At 49.5% G+C, this 15,073-nt stretch overlaps 1 protein-coding gene across 3 annotated transcripts in view; it reads right to left on the bottom strand.

Moving 5' to 3' along the window:
- Nucleotides 1-669: 669 nt before the first annotated feature.
- The window catches only part of ARID3B (AT-rich interaction domain 3B), a 32,382-nt gene continuing 17,978 nt past the window's right edge, over nt 670-15,073 (bottom strand). For 2 of the 3 annotated variants that reach the window (XM_027657598.1, XM_027657600.1), the window contains exons 5-9: nt 9,138-9,321; nt 7,918-8,177; nt 7,027-7,284; nt 4,673-4,768; nt 670-4,013 (exon numbers count right to left, since the gene is read on the bottom strand). In XM_027657598.1, coding sequence (XP_027513399.1) covers nt 3,859-4,013; nt 4,673-4,768; nt 7,027-7,284; nt 7,918-8,177; nt 9,138-9,321 — 953 coding nt within the window. In that variant the 3' untranslated portion in view covers nt 670-3,858. The remainder of the gene's footprint in view (nt 4,014-4,672; nt 4,769-7,026; nt 7,285-7,917; nt 8,178-9,137; nt 9,322-15,073) is intronic. The other variant, XM_027657599.1, reaches the window with a different exon arrangement.

Here is a 15,073-nt window from a genome sequence, read left to right as displayed (position 1 = left end):
GGGGGGGGCTCACCTGCAGCCAGGTGCTGATGGAGGGGGCAGGCGGGATGGGAGAGGTTCCCAATTCCATTAAGTGAGTTCGGTGGAAGGATGGGAAAGGTCGTGGGCTCCATCCCCTTCCCAGGACCCAGCGGACGCAAACAGGCCCCCAGTCAAAACAACTGCAGCTATGGGGCACTGGAAAGGCTGATACAAAAGGGACTGAAAATCAGCTCCTCTCCCACTGCCAAACTGGTTTAATGACTGGAAAAACAGCCTCCAGGTGCTGTGCAAACAGCAAAACTAGTGGGAAGCGTTAAATGTCCTTTTTGTGGGGAGGTGGTGATGACAGGAGAGGGATTTGGGAGACAGGCTCCTGCCCCAGCCTGGGTAAGGGACATGGGACAGGTACAGCAGCTTCAGCAGCACCTGGCAAAGGAGATCCATATGGTTTCTGTCAGTATCCAACCTGGAAGCTCCATCATTCCAGCCCACAGGGACCCAGTTCATTCCTAGCCACCATCCCTAAAAACATCCCACCAGCCCAGCTCCAAACTGGGAGCCCAAAGCCACACAAGGATCTAGACCTCAGCTAAGCTGACCCAGCCTCTAGGAATAATTTCCCAGGACGAAAAAAGGGAAATCTTTAAATTCAGGGAGACAACCAGGGGCACAGAACAGGCTTGGGGGTCACGGTGTGAAGAGGTAGAAGTTTATTGGAATATAAACATTCAGATAACCTGTAAGATAGAAAAAACCCAACAACAACATATACAGACACTTGTTGGAAGGAGACGTTGAGGTATTTATCCACCGCCTAGGCTATCACATTTGTTTTTATTTACTTATTTTATTATTTTTTTTTAAATAGGTAAGAAAACTAGTAGCAAGGCTGCTGCAGCTGTTTGGAGAGAACATCTGATCCCAATCCCTTTGGAGCACACACACACACACACACACACACATGCACGTGCAGTGGCCAAAAGGACTTGGTGTGACACGTTCACATTCACTTTGGGAGCCGAGCAGGCACACACAGCCTCTCCCCCCTTGTCCCAATTTTTGTGCCTTCCCAGCATCAACTGGGAGCTGCCTGAAGCAGGTTTGGTTTGGTTTTCCCAGCTGGCAAATCTCCCCCTGGAAACAGGAGCATGGTGGCTGCACTGGAGCAAGCTGGGGGCTGTTTTCTTTTTGGCTGCTCGCTGCAAAACCTTGGCTGGTGTGGAGTTGGGAGAGGATGGAGCAACACTGCAAAGCGGAGCACTTCACACAGGAACAGTCCTACTCGCAGTATCAAACCCTGAGTACTACACAATCGATGAAATGGAGCAGAGGGGGGGGGATCCACCACCCTTGCTCAGCCTTCCCCGGCTCTGCTGCTGGTTTCCATAACCCTGTCCCCAAAGCCTGGCAGCTCAGTAGGAGATCTGGAGCTCAGATTGCCAGGATCAAAACCAGGCTTAGAGGAAAGGGTTAACTCTTCACAGTCTGAATGGTCCTTGTCACACTGGACTGAGAAAGGACCAGTTTATTGTTGCAGCTTATTTAACTGAGGTATCTGTTACGCATCCCGACCTGATTCTTTCCCTGAATTGGATACAAAACAATCTGTTAGTCCTGGCTAGTTCCAGTCTAGGTTGAGTAAAGCTTATAAACATTAATACTCTAGTAGTGTCAAAGCAGTTCAGTGATTCGAGTGCCTTTCTGTGCAAGAAAACACAACGTTAGCGTGTGAGACAGAATCCACCCCGGACCAACCTCTGCTCCCCAGGGCCAGAGAGCAAAGCAGAAGGAAAAGCAAAAAGTGCCCCAGTCCCACTCAGAGGAAACAGCCCCATCCCCATCCCCAAATAAAATAAAATAAAATAAAAAACCGATCAAAAGAAAACAAAAAAAAGGAAAAAGAAAATAATCTCATTGAGCCCCAGAGTCTGAAAAAACCTCTGGGAGTCTGTGAGGATGAAATGCTGTGGAGGCCTGCGGGATCAGCCCAGCTTCCCCATGCCCAGAGGGTGGGCACCACTCCAACTAAAAGCAGCTGGATGGGACATCTCAGAGCAGCATCCATCTGAGGACATGTGCATTCCCACCCTCTGGCTCCCAAACAGTCCTCGGGATGTCAGGTAGCAGGATAACCAACACAGGCACAGATCCTGGGGCTTGGAAAAATCAGAGGGACTTTGGAGACACCCTCGTGTCCAAGATGAAGAACAAATCTAAGTGAGCATCACTCCTGCCCTCTTTTCCTGCCTCTCTACCTGTCCCCCTGTCATGCACATGTCCTGGGATGATGCTGGAGCTTGGCTCCTGCTGGCCTAAAGGATGGGGAAACCACTGCTGCTTTGCTCAGCCTTGTTTTAACTTTCTGTCTTTGGTGATACATTTAAAAATTAAAAAAAAAAAAACAAACAACCAAACAAACACAATGTCAGCAAACCCACATATTAAAAAACCAAGCGATAAGATATGCCAATACTTCCTGAAGAGGTTAAAAAAACAACCCAAAACCAACAAAACCAACCCAACAACAAGTACATATCTGAGGTATTTCATCTGCTCAAAAAACCTGACTTGGGCCTGAAGCATGGGAAGGACGTCACCAGGGCAGGAGGGATGGAGTTTGGATCATCTCTCTGGGCTGAGGAAAGGCCAGAAGGAGAGGGGGACAGCACGAGGCCACCTGAGCAGGAGCTGATTTATGAAGTCAGGGCCAGCTCTGCTTCCAACTGGAGGTCTGAGGAGAAAGGGCAAGGAAAGGCTTGATTTCCTGTTCTCCACTTTCCCCCGGAGAGCAAAAGGTCTTCGCTGCTCAGGTGCAGTTTGAAGGGGCGTGGGCAGCTGGGTTTGTTCAGAGACAAAACCCCACGTGTATAACATTAACCACAACACCCACGCACACAATGTGGCCCCCACGAGATGGATTGCAGAGATGACCTCCTATTTCTTCAGCACACAGACGTGGGCAGCTTCTAAGGGTACTAGAAGCCACCTCAGGAGGCAGAAGTGAGATGGCTGATCTCAGGAAAGCCTGGATCGACCCAAGTGACAGTGTCACGGGGGCAGAGGATCAGAGGAGCCACAACAAGCTCAGGCTGTCAGGGTAAAGGTCAGTGGGATGAATTCCTCATGAGAGACAGGCAAGGACAAGGGCATTTAAAACTTCTGAAAGCCTGAAGGCAACAGGAGGGATCAGGCAGCACTGGCAGGAACCAAGCAGCTGATGGAGAGGGTTTGAATGTGGCAGGGAGGGAGGAACTCCTTCCCCTCATGTCAAAACTGTGGAGAGGGGGAAGGAGGCTCACAAGCCTCTTGTGAGGACATATGGACACAGCAGGAAGGAAACAAGCAGTTTGCCTGTTCTGCAGCACAAGGGAGGACAGGGCAAGGCACCCCGCCGGCTCTTAGGATTGTCAAAACACGGAGTTGGTTGGTGGGAAAAGTCCTTGTGGTTCCTGGCTCAAGGAGAACCAAGTTTCCCTGCCCCAACTCCAGCTCTTTCAACCTGCCTTGGTGACGTCTCAGCCATGTCTCAACCCGCAGCTCCTAGAGCCCATCCCTGATTGAAAAACGCCAGGCGTGCCCCCCCTCCATGTCCCACCCCCGACAGGAACACAGCAAACCCTGGGAGGAGGAGGAGGAGGAGGAAGAAGAAAACAAAGAGCAAAAGGGAGGAAGAAAGGGGGAGAACAAAGAAAAAAGGCTGGACAAAGAGATGATGAAGAAAAACTCGCTGGCATGGAAAGGTTTCATCATCATCATCATCATCTTGCCGCTGGCCAACCACAAAAGCAGGTTCCTTGAGATGAGGTATCTGTGCGACTCCCTCCCGGCTCGCTCCGGGAGCCAGAGGCCAGTGTGAGACAGGGAATGGGCCACCCATCAGAGAGACCAGCTGGTGGAGGGCTCCGTGCTGGGCGTTCCTCGGGATGAGGTAGGGCTGGGAGAGCAGTGGGAGCTGCTGCTGCTGCTGCAGGAGCTGTGGGTGCTGGAGCCGGCGAGGAGGTGGACGACGGGTTTCTGGGCAAAGAGCACTCCTGGGAGGCAGAGAGAGGAGGGTGATGGAGTGGGAAGGGCAGGACACAGAGCAAAGGGAAAGCTATCCAGTCCCAAAGACCCCATCCCAAGACAGAGAGGCTCAGGGCACGACAAGAAGGCTCAGAGCCAGACCAGAATTCCATGCTAATCAGGGAAGGGATTCCTTGGTCTGGCAGCCTGTCACAGGGATGTTGTCCTTACAGAAAACAGATCCCAAACAGCTTATACACCTTTGGAGGAGAGAAGCAACTTCCATTGCATGGCAGAGCCAGGCCTCCCACTTGGGATTTGCCCAAGGATGTGCAGGTGTGACCTGCAGAAGCAAAACTGCTTAAGCAGAGTACAGGGGACAATTCCTGCTTGCCAGATATGTGTGAGGAAATGCTGAGTAAAGCACCTCCTCAGGAGAAGAGGTGCTTTCCTATTAACACTTTCATAGAAGACACTCCCTTTACATTTTAAAAATATTAACACCAAGGCAAGGGTGTTCATCCTGGCCAGGCCCAAAACAGAGAAGAGAAATCACCTCCTCCTGCGCCTTCTGATCCAGACAGATCCCAGTTTGGCAAAGCCCAGCCCCCAGGAACACATCACCCCCTCCACTTCCCACTCTGCTCCCCCAGCTTGGCTCTCCCCTTTCCCAGGAGGGGTTTCTCACCAGCATAAGTGGTGCCGTTGATCTCCACAGACATGTTAATGCTCCCGATGCCGTTGGGTGACAAGTTCAGTGCTGCCGCCGAGTCGGGCTTGTCTTCTTCCAGGAAAGAAGAGATGCAGAGTTAGAGAGTGACTATCTTGTTCCCTGTGCTCCCCAGAAGTGACCACAGCCCTCCTTCTGTCCCCTCTTTGGAGAGGAAGTCCCCACGTGATGTCCACGTTCTATTGTTTCTGTTGCCCAGAGGAGCTGTGGCTGCCCCATCCCTGGAAGTGCCCAAGGCCAGGTTGGATGGGGCCTGGAGCAACCTGGGATAGTGGAAGGTGTCCCTGCTCATGGCAGGGGGTGAAATTAGATAAGCTTTAATGTCCCTTCCAACCCAAACCACCCTGGGATTCTATGAAAAGGCTACAGAGGTGTGTAAGTGCTTTAGTGTGAGCTGGGGGGAGCCCACGGGCATTTGGAAATCTTTCCCTGAAGGCCAAATTGATGTTCCCCTCCCAGGAAAGAACTGGGAACACATGAGACAAGACCATACTTCAATCAGCTGGACTGTGGCTGCTGTTGGGAGCACAGGCCTAGTTCTCAGCTCCTCAGGGAGCTGCTGTGACTTGGTGTGCTTGGACTGCAGCAGCTCCAGCAGCCACTGGAGGGAGGGGAAAACCCAGGAAACACTTCACTCGGCCTGAAATCTGGGGACCTTTTCTATATCCTCAGCCTGGAGGGTGATGGGCAGCTCTGGAAGTATCAATGCAGAGCAGGGGTTGAGTTTGCAGTGATGTTTGAGGGGAGCTGAATGTCAAACTCTTCCAGAACCTTCTGAACCTCCAACCTAAGCACTTCATAACGAGTGAGCCTGGATTACGGGATTGCTCCTCTGCGGAGGAGAGCAAGGCCACTCTTCCCTAAAAACTCCTCATTGTTAAGGTTTAATTTAAATGTTGTTATCAAGTCGTGATAAGCTCATGCTGTGCTTATCAAAAGCACTTCTCAAAGTACATTATGATTTTGATTGTGCACTTGGGAAAATTAGGGCACAAAAGACAGGACAGCCTTACCCGCAGTCAGCTCACAAAGGTGGGAATACTATCCCTGAATCCTCAGGGCTCAGCCTGTTACTATTTTTAAGGACTAAAATTGTTCCCTGTGTTTTGATGTAGGAAGTTCAGGGTGAAAGTAAAGTGAGATTAGAGGGAATGAACATTACTTCATAAAATTTGTATTCCCTTTTACTCACTATTTTAGTTGTGATGTGAAATTTAGGTGGATGCACAGCTGACAGGAACTGTGAAGTCCCAATCCCAGCTGCTGCTGCTTCAGAGGAATGTACTTTAACCCTTTTCCATCTATATTTCTAGCAAAGCATCCCAAAAAAGCACTGACCAGCACTGCTAGAACAAGAACATCTCTTTCCTTCTAAGCCTTGCTAAACTGGCCTGGCCTTGTGCCTCCTTCCAAATATACAATTAGTAGGGAGCTGAGGCCTTTAATTTTAAAGGATCAAAAGGTTTGGAAGAAGCAGCTGTTGGGACTGAGGCTTTGCCTGCCTGGTGAGGTGCAGCCCCGGGACAGGTAAGGGAGTCAGGGCATTAATCAACTTTGAAGCCACTCTATCACAGTATTGATTGCAATGAGTGACCTTTCCAGGGTGAGTCCCCTTTTTCACAGCATTTCAGGAGAGCATTTCTCAGGCCATGAATGCTGCTTGGATGTGACCTCCTAACCCAGCCTTGCCAGCAGTTCTTTGCCCTGAGGCTGTGCAGATGTGGGCAGAAATCACCTGCCTTGCTAAAAGCCCTGGGATGTGCAGGGCCCTGCACAGACACACAAGTCTGTATGGCTTCCTCACCCCACCTGGGAAAGGATTCCTAAAAGCTGGGCATCTCTCTCCCAGTCTCCTGCAGTTGGAGACCTGTACCAAGCTGTTACTTCCACGGTCAACCCTGTTAACAGGGTGCAAGTTCTGTGGAGGTGGAAGAGCTTGAGCCCTGCAGCAGCCTTGCTGTGCTGGACACAGGAGGTCACCAGCTTGGAGAAAGGGTCTCGTTGGGTGGGTCAGGTGGGTTTGATCAGCTTGGATGCAGAGCTTTGTGAACATGGCAAAGGTCCTTCCGAATCCAGGCTGGATTCAGATGAGGCTGGATAATACAACCAGCACTAAAGCTCAACAAAACATTGCCACACTTCAGCTTTGCAGCTGCTGTGCTCCACTTTAACACCTTCTTGACGCGCCCTCTGCCTGGGACCCTGAGAGATAACCCAGCCTGTGTGTTTGACACTCCAGACTTGGAAGCGTTTCCCCCCTCCCTGCTCCAGTTTCCAAGGATTTTTGTCTGTGTTTTGTCTCTGCTGCTCACCCTTGCCATTGATTTTGATCTTCATGGGGATCTGCCGTGCCATGCTGAACAGGTTGCGCTGCAGAGCCTGCTGGACAAGCCGCTGCTCCTCCTCAGTCGTCCGCGACACCTTCTTCTCTGGAGGCTCTCCCGACTCCAGCCTCTCCCTCAGCTGCTCCAGGGTGGCTGTTCTTGCTGCCACAGTTGCCTGCTGGCTACTCAAGGTCACTGGCACAGCAATACGATTTGGCATAGACACGGTCAAGGGCACTCCGTCACCTGGAAAAGGAGGAGAGAGTCACTTAGTCCCTCATGCAAGGGTTTAAACCACAGGCAGGTCATTTCAAGCCACCCAAATCCCACTAATCTCAAATCCAAAGCAGTCTGGATGGATAAAATGGAAACCCCTCAGTTCAGGAGGGATATTGAGGTGCTGGAGCAGGTCCAGAGAAGAGCAATGAGGCTGGTGAAGGGACTGGAGCACAAAGTCCTGTGAGGAGAGGCTGAGGGAGCTGGGGTTGTCCAGCCTGGAGAAGAAGAGGCTCGGGGGAGACCTCATCACACTCTACAAATCCCTGACAGGAGGTTGTAGCCAGGTGGGGATCGGTCTCTTCTCCCAGGAACCAGCAGCTTGGTCTCAAACTGTGCCAGGGGAGGTTTAGGTTGGACATTAGGAAGAAATTTTTTACAGAGAGTGATCACCCATTGGAATGGGCTGCCCAGGGAAATGGTGGATTCACCGTCCCTGGAGGTTTCTAGGATGAGACTGGATGTGGCATCAGTGCCATGGTCTGGTAACCATGGCAGGGTTGGATTAAGGGTTGGACTTGATGATCTCGGAGGTCTTTTCCAACCCAGCTGATTCTGTGATTCTCTGATAACTGTGTTTCAGTGCAAGTAGAAGTAGCTGACCTTTTCTGATGGCTGCTGCTGGAGACACCCGAGGGTTGCTGGTCCCGCTGCCTGGTGCCACGCCGATGATGGGGAAGCGGATTTTGGGGGGAGACAGGAGGGAGGGAGGCCCTGAGGTGGTGGGTGAGTAGCTGAACAAGGAGGAGCTGTAGCTGGGCCGCCGGCCCTCCCGCCGGTTCCCGTCGATGGCAGCCTGGAGCTCAGCCGGGGAGCTCAGGGATTTCTTCTCACACTCGTAGGCATAGAGGTACTTCATGTACCTGGGGAGAGGGAAGCACAGGGAAACTCCAGCAGTTGCTCAGCAGAACATGGAATTACAGGCTATGGAAACAAGCACTGGGGGCAGGAAGACTCTCAGCCTGAGGTTCTCGGTGGATCTGGAGCCTTTGCTGTGATAAGCATTGGGCAAAGCTCAAACCCTGAATTCACTCAATGTTTGCAAGAAAACACATGAATATATATTACTACACCCACAAGGGCAGAAAAGAATCATCCAGGACTTCTTTACATCTAAAATACCACCTAAGAATCATCCACAAGTCCTTTACAGTCGAGAATCTAAAATTCTAAGAATGAAGGTCTCAGACCACAACATGTAATTCAAGGAAGGAAGTTTGAGGAATTGCCCTTATTCAAGTAATTTGTACTGGGCAGCACCAAACCTTATCACTTTAGCACACAGGTTTGCAGGAACAGCCTGCTGTACCAAAGGCTGAGGAAATGGCAAGAGCTTCTCTCTCTGGGACTCAGGGGTTTCTAATAACTCCCCAAAATAGCCGAGAGCAGATTCCCAGAGCCCAGCCTTTCACAGCTAAAGCACAGCTTTGCCCTGTTGCATAATTTACAGGCATTTTACTTTCACGGTTATTTTTCTGCTGCTTATTCCACTTTTTCTTCCTTTCTTTCTTCCCCAGTCGAGTACTGCAGGTCAGAAAAGCAATTTTCACAGTGAGGAGCTGCTAAATTCCAAGTTTCCAGTGCTAACACACATGAAATGATCAGGCTCATACTTGATGCCCAAAATCAGGAGGTCTGTCTCCCTCTCTCCTTCCTCCCTGTGCCAAGTGCTCTTCAGAGACAGATAAGACCCTCCGTGCCCTGAGGAGTTTAAACTCTGAAGAGGCAAAAAAAGAGGGCAGTGCAAGGGATTGGATCCACATCCAGGAGCCCAGCTCCTGGTCCTGCCCAGGCCATCCCTGCTGTCAGCCCTCCTGACTTACTGTGTCCGCAGGGTGAACGCAGCACTGGTGATGGAGGTGGGCAGATTAAGGCCTTTGGTGATCTCCCTCCAGATCTTCTTGTTGATGATTTCCACCAGCCCTCCCTTTTCGGTCACCAGCTTGTAGAGCATGTAGAGGTCCAGGATCTGCTTTGCCATGATGGGGATCCGATTGATGGGAGTTCCTGCAGGGAAATAGCAGGGAAAGGAGCATGGAGTCAGGGAGAAAAGGAGGCCAAGAAAACTGGCAGGCTGGGGGTATTGATCTTCCTTCCAATAGGAAATCCAGGAGCTCTGTTTGCAGCCTGGCTTGAGGCCTCTGCATGAGTGAGTAAATGAGGCAGAGAAGTGCAGCTACATGGCACGTCCTTTCCATGAAAGATCCTTTCCTGTGAGCAAAAGCAATTATCAGACCAATAATAACCCACAGCAACGAGCAACTTCTAAAATAGAAAGAGGGGAAGTTGGGACTATTCAATCCTGGGGCTGAGGCACAGAGGAATCAGTTTTATGAGCTCAGGGCAGTCTCAGATAAAAATCTGTATTGGTTGTGCTCAGTAAGGTGCTGAGCAGCCAGGCAACTCCAGATACTCTACGTTGGGGTTCAGCTCCCTTATTCCCCAGGATCTGTTGTTCTGGATTGCTTGGGAACAGCAAAATAAAGGGATAAATGATACTAGAGAGCATCTCTTCCCCACACATCTCCATCCCCCCTCACAGTCACGTGCAGAACCTTTTGCTACAACCTCGACAGGTAAATAAAGGGCTGCTCTTTCTGCTGCTCACACAGTGTTTATATCCTCCCACTCTCCTTTTCCCTCAACATGTTCCCAAATAACTCACTGATGAGGCCACATAGCAGCTGTGAGGAGCACCAAGCATCCCAGTACCTTTTGGAGCCCAAACCAAGGTCTTGTTCTGTCCTTCTGAGGGCAGGACAGGGAACCAGCTCTAATCCTTCCTGCTCAGTTCTGTCATCTTTTGGATTAACAGAAAAGCAAATCTGATTTTTAACCTGTTAGTGCCCCTTTAGAAGCTCCTCGAAGTGCTAGAAGTCAAATTAATGAGATTTAGGCACGGAGAGGAAGAAAGGGGGAAAAAAAAGCTGATGCAGCAACCCTTTTATTTTGCCTAGGAAATACTGTCCCGGATCAAAGAGCCATCCATCTGAGGTCAGTATCCTGTCTCCCACAATGGTCAGCACCAGCCTTTACAGGAAAGCCTGGGAAGGGCTGTAATGGACAATCATTGGAATACCCAATCCACAGGGGAGGCTTGTGCCACTGCTCCTCAGCCAGCGATTCGCTTAATGCCCCGGAGCAGAGGAGTTTATGGCCCTTATAAATGGGTTTTATTCTGTTCAGTGAAAAGGAGCTCAGCTCTGCAGATGTCCTCATTATACATCCAAGTGGAATTTTTTTCCCCTCTCTTTTCTTTTGGAAGCCTGTTAGGCATTAGCTCACGGTGCCAATTCCCACACGTTAATGAGACGGTGGATAAAAAAGTAAATTTTTTCACTTTAAAGGGCCGAAAATCCCGCTAAGTTATAACTCTTAAAGGGCAAGCAAACATCAGGAGCACCTGATCAGATTCATATAATTTTATATGATATGTCCTTGTCCAAACAACCCCTTCCCTGCCCACAGCAGAAAGTCCACAAAGCGGTAATTCCACAAGCTGATCCTCCTCCTGCATTTCAGAGGAGGCCACTCCCTGGAAGAATAGAGGTGGAGATGCTTCCAAACCCTCTGAACGCTCCGTGGCTCCATCCATCCCAGCTGGCCACCCCCAAAAGCCTCAGTTTGCTCCGTTTTCTGCGGAGCCTCCATTTTGTCTCGGAGCGTTACTGCAGATTAAGAGCCCAGGGACAGCCCCGGAGGACCCGCGGAGCGCCGGGAACGATCATGTTACCGGCCCCAAGTTATCATTCATCAGCTGAGCCCCGGCAACCAGAGTCACACCCAAAGGGAAAACAGGGAAATATTTCCCTCTGAGGTCTCCAGGAAGAGCCAGGGCTGGCTTTATACCCCCAAAAACGCCCCTTCGTTAATTAATTAAAGCTGCAAAGCCTTTACTCCCCTGGGGCAGCATCAAGCCCCTTTCCCCCCACTCCTCCAGCAACTTGGTGCCACCCCCAAAGCCACCCACTTTTCCTCAATCCAATTTAGGGAATAGCATTAACTTGTATAGAAGGGACTTTCATCCAGCTCTCCTTGGACACTGACCAGATGGAGAGTGAAAGGGAAGGTCATGGATAAAGCTCCTCAGGCGAACAAGCTGCTAATACAGAAGTATTAAGAAATATCCACTTTTTAATATACTGCATTTATCCCAAATACACCTTCACTCTTCTCCATACTCCCCCAGCTCAGCAGCTGGAAAAACACACAAAGCACATTTATCCAAATGCTCCAGGGAAAGGCACAAACATCATCTACATCAGTGGGAAATAAAGGTTTAAACATTTCCAAGGAGCCTGCTCCAGGTGGAGCAGGAACAGCACTGAGATCTGACCTCCCCACCTCACCAGCCCTTGGGCACCTTCCCTTCCTCAGGTTTGCTTTTGAACAAGGCCAAAGTGTCCTGAAATTTCATTTGTAAACTAAATATAAACTCCCCTAACAGATATTTATATAGAAATACAGACTTACAGATTAAGTTAAATATGTTTATACACAGCATATAAATTTATCAACTAAGAAAACCTCTAGTTTGTTTTTCCCCCCCATAACATTTCCTTATACAGAAGAGAAACTACAGCAGGGACAAAACTACTTCCATCCTTCTTCCACTTGAGCACACAGATGGAATAATTTCCTTTCCATCCTTTCCTGTAGTGCTACTCCAAGTAACAAGGCCCAGATCGGGCAGAGAATGATTTTGGGTTTGGACTTGGTAAATTCTCTCTGTTTTCCAGAGCAGGCCGTGGCTGAGCGTTTCCTCGGATCTCTCCTCCCCCAGCCCTCTCCGAGGAAAGCCGAGGCGATAAAGTCTTTATTGGAAACCCCCACTGCTCCAACAGGAAAGGCTGAAAAACGAGTATCATGGGACGATTGGATGCTGAAGCCAAGCGGATCCTTTCACAGGCGGCTGCGAGGCTTGTCAGGGGCCATGATGGATTACTGTCATCTGGCAGCATCAGGATTAATGATCCCGAGGTCAGAGGGGAGAATTCCAGAGGGAAAGGTCAGCAGCCGGGGGCACAGCATAAGACTTGTTGCCTTTTGATGGCAAACTCATTTTACTGTACTTCCAAGCCTCCCTCTCCTGCCAGCTCTCAGAAATTCTGTATGCCTGAAGCCTTGCCTGACTTCAGGAGGGAGAGGAGGATGACTGGTTCCTCTCCTAGTTTTCTTGGAAAACAACTTTTTTTCCTTTTAATATAACCTGAGCTAGGTACCTTGGCTCATTCCTGCAAGGAATCAGTCAAACAGGGGGCACAAGGAGCCTTTTTCCACTGGAAAAGGAAAGATGCAGAGTTGATGGGGGACCTCAGGAAGACAAACCCTGGAAGGGAAGTCATCCCATAGCCCACAGGCTCCTGGTTTTCTAAGAAAGACAGCTGTGGCTACAATTCAGATTTCCAGAATAAAGAGTTTTCCTGGAGGAAGGCTGACTGTAGCTATAAACATCTCCGTCCTTCAAGGGAATTTCACCCCTTCAAAAGCCTCTTCTGTTCCAGGCAGATGGAAGAGAAGCCTCAAGGGCTTATCTGGAGAGGCCTCAATGTCCCCTGCTCTGGAGAGGCAGCAACTGTTTGATTTTCACTCTTCAAAAGCTATTCAAGCAGCTGAGGAAGCTGTGAACCCTAGAAAACCTTGGAATGGCTGGTTTTACACCTATGAACCAGCTCCTTGGGAAGGGGGTTTGGCCAAGCCATTGGCATATGGAGGCTCTGCTCCCTCACTCAGCTGTCCCTTGCTGAGGGACTGAACTTGGGACCATCATCTTCCTCACCATCCAACCACTCTGCCCAAGGGGGTTTGTTTTCCCATTCTTCATCCTCTCTTAGCCAGACTTCAGAGTCAGATCTCAACCTGAAGATGCAGACTGTCCCAGAGTCTGTTTTTAACGAAATTATAGGAAATAAGTTCCCTCTAATTTTTCAGGGGTTTGCTTGGCTTTCCAAGTCCTCCATGATGGAGATTCCCTTCCAAGGGCCACCATCAAGCAGCCTAAGCCATGACTCATCCTGCATGCAGGAGACAAAGAACACTTAATTACATCCATCCTGCAGCACTGCTTTTCCAATCACCTTCCTCTTTTCCTATCCAATTTACCTCCAGAAGTGTCCATTTTATAGTAAGGAGCAAAGGAGGTAAGAATCCCAAATATTTATTCTGCAGAGCGACATTTAAGTTGCAATAAAACATGTTCTGGATTGAAAAACGGGCATAGAAGGAGCATTTTTAAGCCATAACTTGTAACAGGTAAAGATTTAAAAGCTGCCCTTTTCACTCTAAATATGTTCCAAAGAGAAACAATATCAGATAGCCAAAAGGAACAGTTTTCCCCAGGAAACTGGAAAAGTCTACAATGGTTTAAAATAATATTGAACCAAATCTTGATGAGAACTTCATGTTTCTTTGAAGAGAGGCAGAGTAATTACTTGGTGTCTATGATCTCCCAGGCTAAACAGAGGGAAAACTCACTTCTACAGCGTTGAACACGAGCAAATCAACTTGAACCCTGAGCTGCCTCAGCTCCTGGTTTGCCTGAATACCTCTCCAAGGACAAATCCTGGCTGGCTCCAGGCAAAGCTGGGGCTTCAGCCACCCCAGCTGCCTGAGTTTTATTTGTTGGTTTGGCTCACTCAGAGTCAGAAAAAAAAGCAAAGGGATCCAGAAGGGAAAGCACCTCTCTCCTCCCTGCTGTGCCACAGCTGATCTCCCACCTCTCTGGGCATGGCATTCCCACCTCCCAACAGGAATGTCACTACCTGATCTGGAGCCTGCAGCCCATTAGACACTTCCATCCAAGCGGGAGCCAGGATAGAGGGTAATCAATCATGTTCTATTTGACAGGAGGCCACTTCTTATCTGCACCCCTTCAAAGCCATCAGTCCCTCCCTCCTCCCTGAGTGGGGCTGACAGCAGCCCCTTATCGAATTTCGGCAGTCCCTTATCAGATTTCGGCTCCTTAACTGGCATCCAGTGCCCCGCTCACATTAGCCAAGGCTTCCAGCCACATTAACCTTCCCCTGGAAGAGAGATCCCGTGGAGATTTGTTCTCCTGTACCCAGCTGGGTCCAATATATTCCACAGTACCAATTTCTTCACCAGATGTTGAACCCCCGTGCAAGCGGTGGTGGGTTTCCACACGTACGACCTCAGAAACATGGGGATAAAACTCCTCTTCTCCGGGCAAGGAGAGGTAGAAACACACCTGGATATCTGCAGGGTCATCTCTTGAGTGCTGAGCCACTTCTGCAGGAGTTCATTAATCATTTAAAAAAGTGATGTTAAATTTGAGGGGGGAAGAGGAAGCCTCAGTGTAAGAAAGGATTTGAGAAGAGCAGGATTTGAGACACAAACATCCAGTTTTGGGGTGCTGGAGAAACGTGACAAAATTCAACACCTCAGTCTGCAGGGGAGGTGAGAAAAAAATGCCTCTGACTCCATCACTCCGTTCTGTACACCCAGAGAGGAGCACCTGAGACTCAGATCCTCACCTACAGCAGGTGGAATCACCTGAATAAGCTACAGAAAGGTGGATGCAAAGCAACACCACTCAATAACTTCAAATTAATTTCCTCTGCCCCCTGCCAGTGCCAACTCAGTTCACAATCAACCATTTCAGCTGCTTGAACATTCCTCACCCTGACTAAATTCAAAACAAATCTCCTGTAAGCCAGAACCAAGCAAACCCCTCACACTATTTTGCCATTAATTACAACCACAGCTTCCAGTATCATTTTTTCTTTGAAGCTAAAGCAAT

This window comes from Corapipo altera, unplaced genomic scaffold (assembly GCF_003945725.1).
Source record: "Corapipo altera isolate COAL_440 unplaced genomic scaffold, ASM394572v1 308, whole genome shotgun sequence".
Classification (NCBI taxonomy): Eukaryota; Metazoa; Chordata; class Aves; order Passeriformes; family Pipridae; genus Corapipo; species Corapipo altera.
This window is presented reverse-complemented; position numbering and strand designations above follow the sequence as displayed.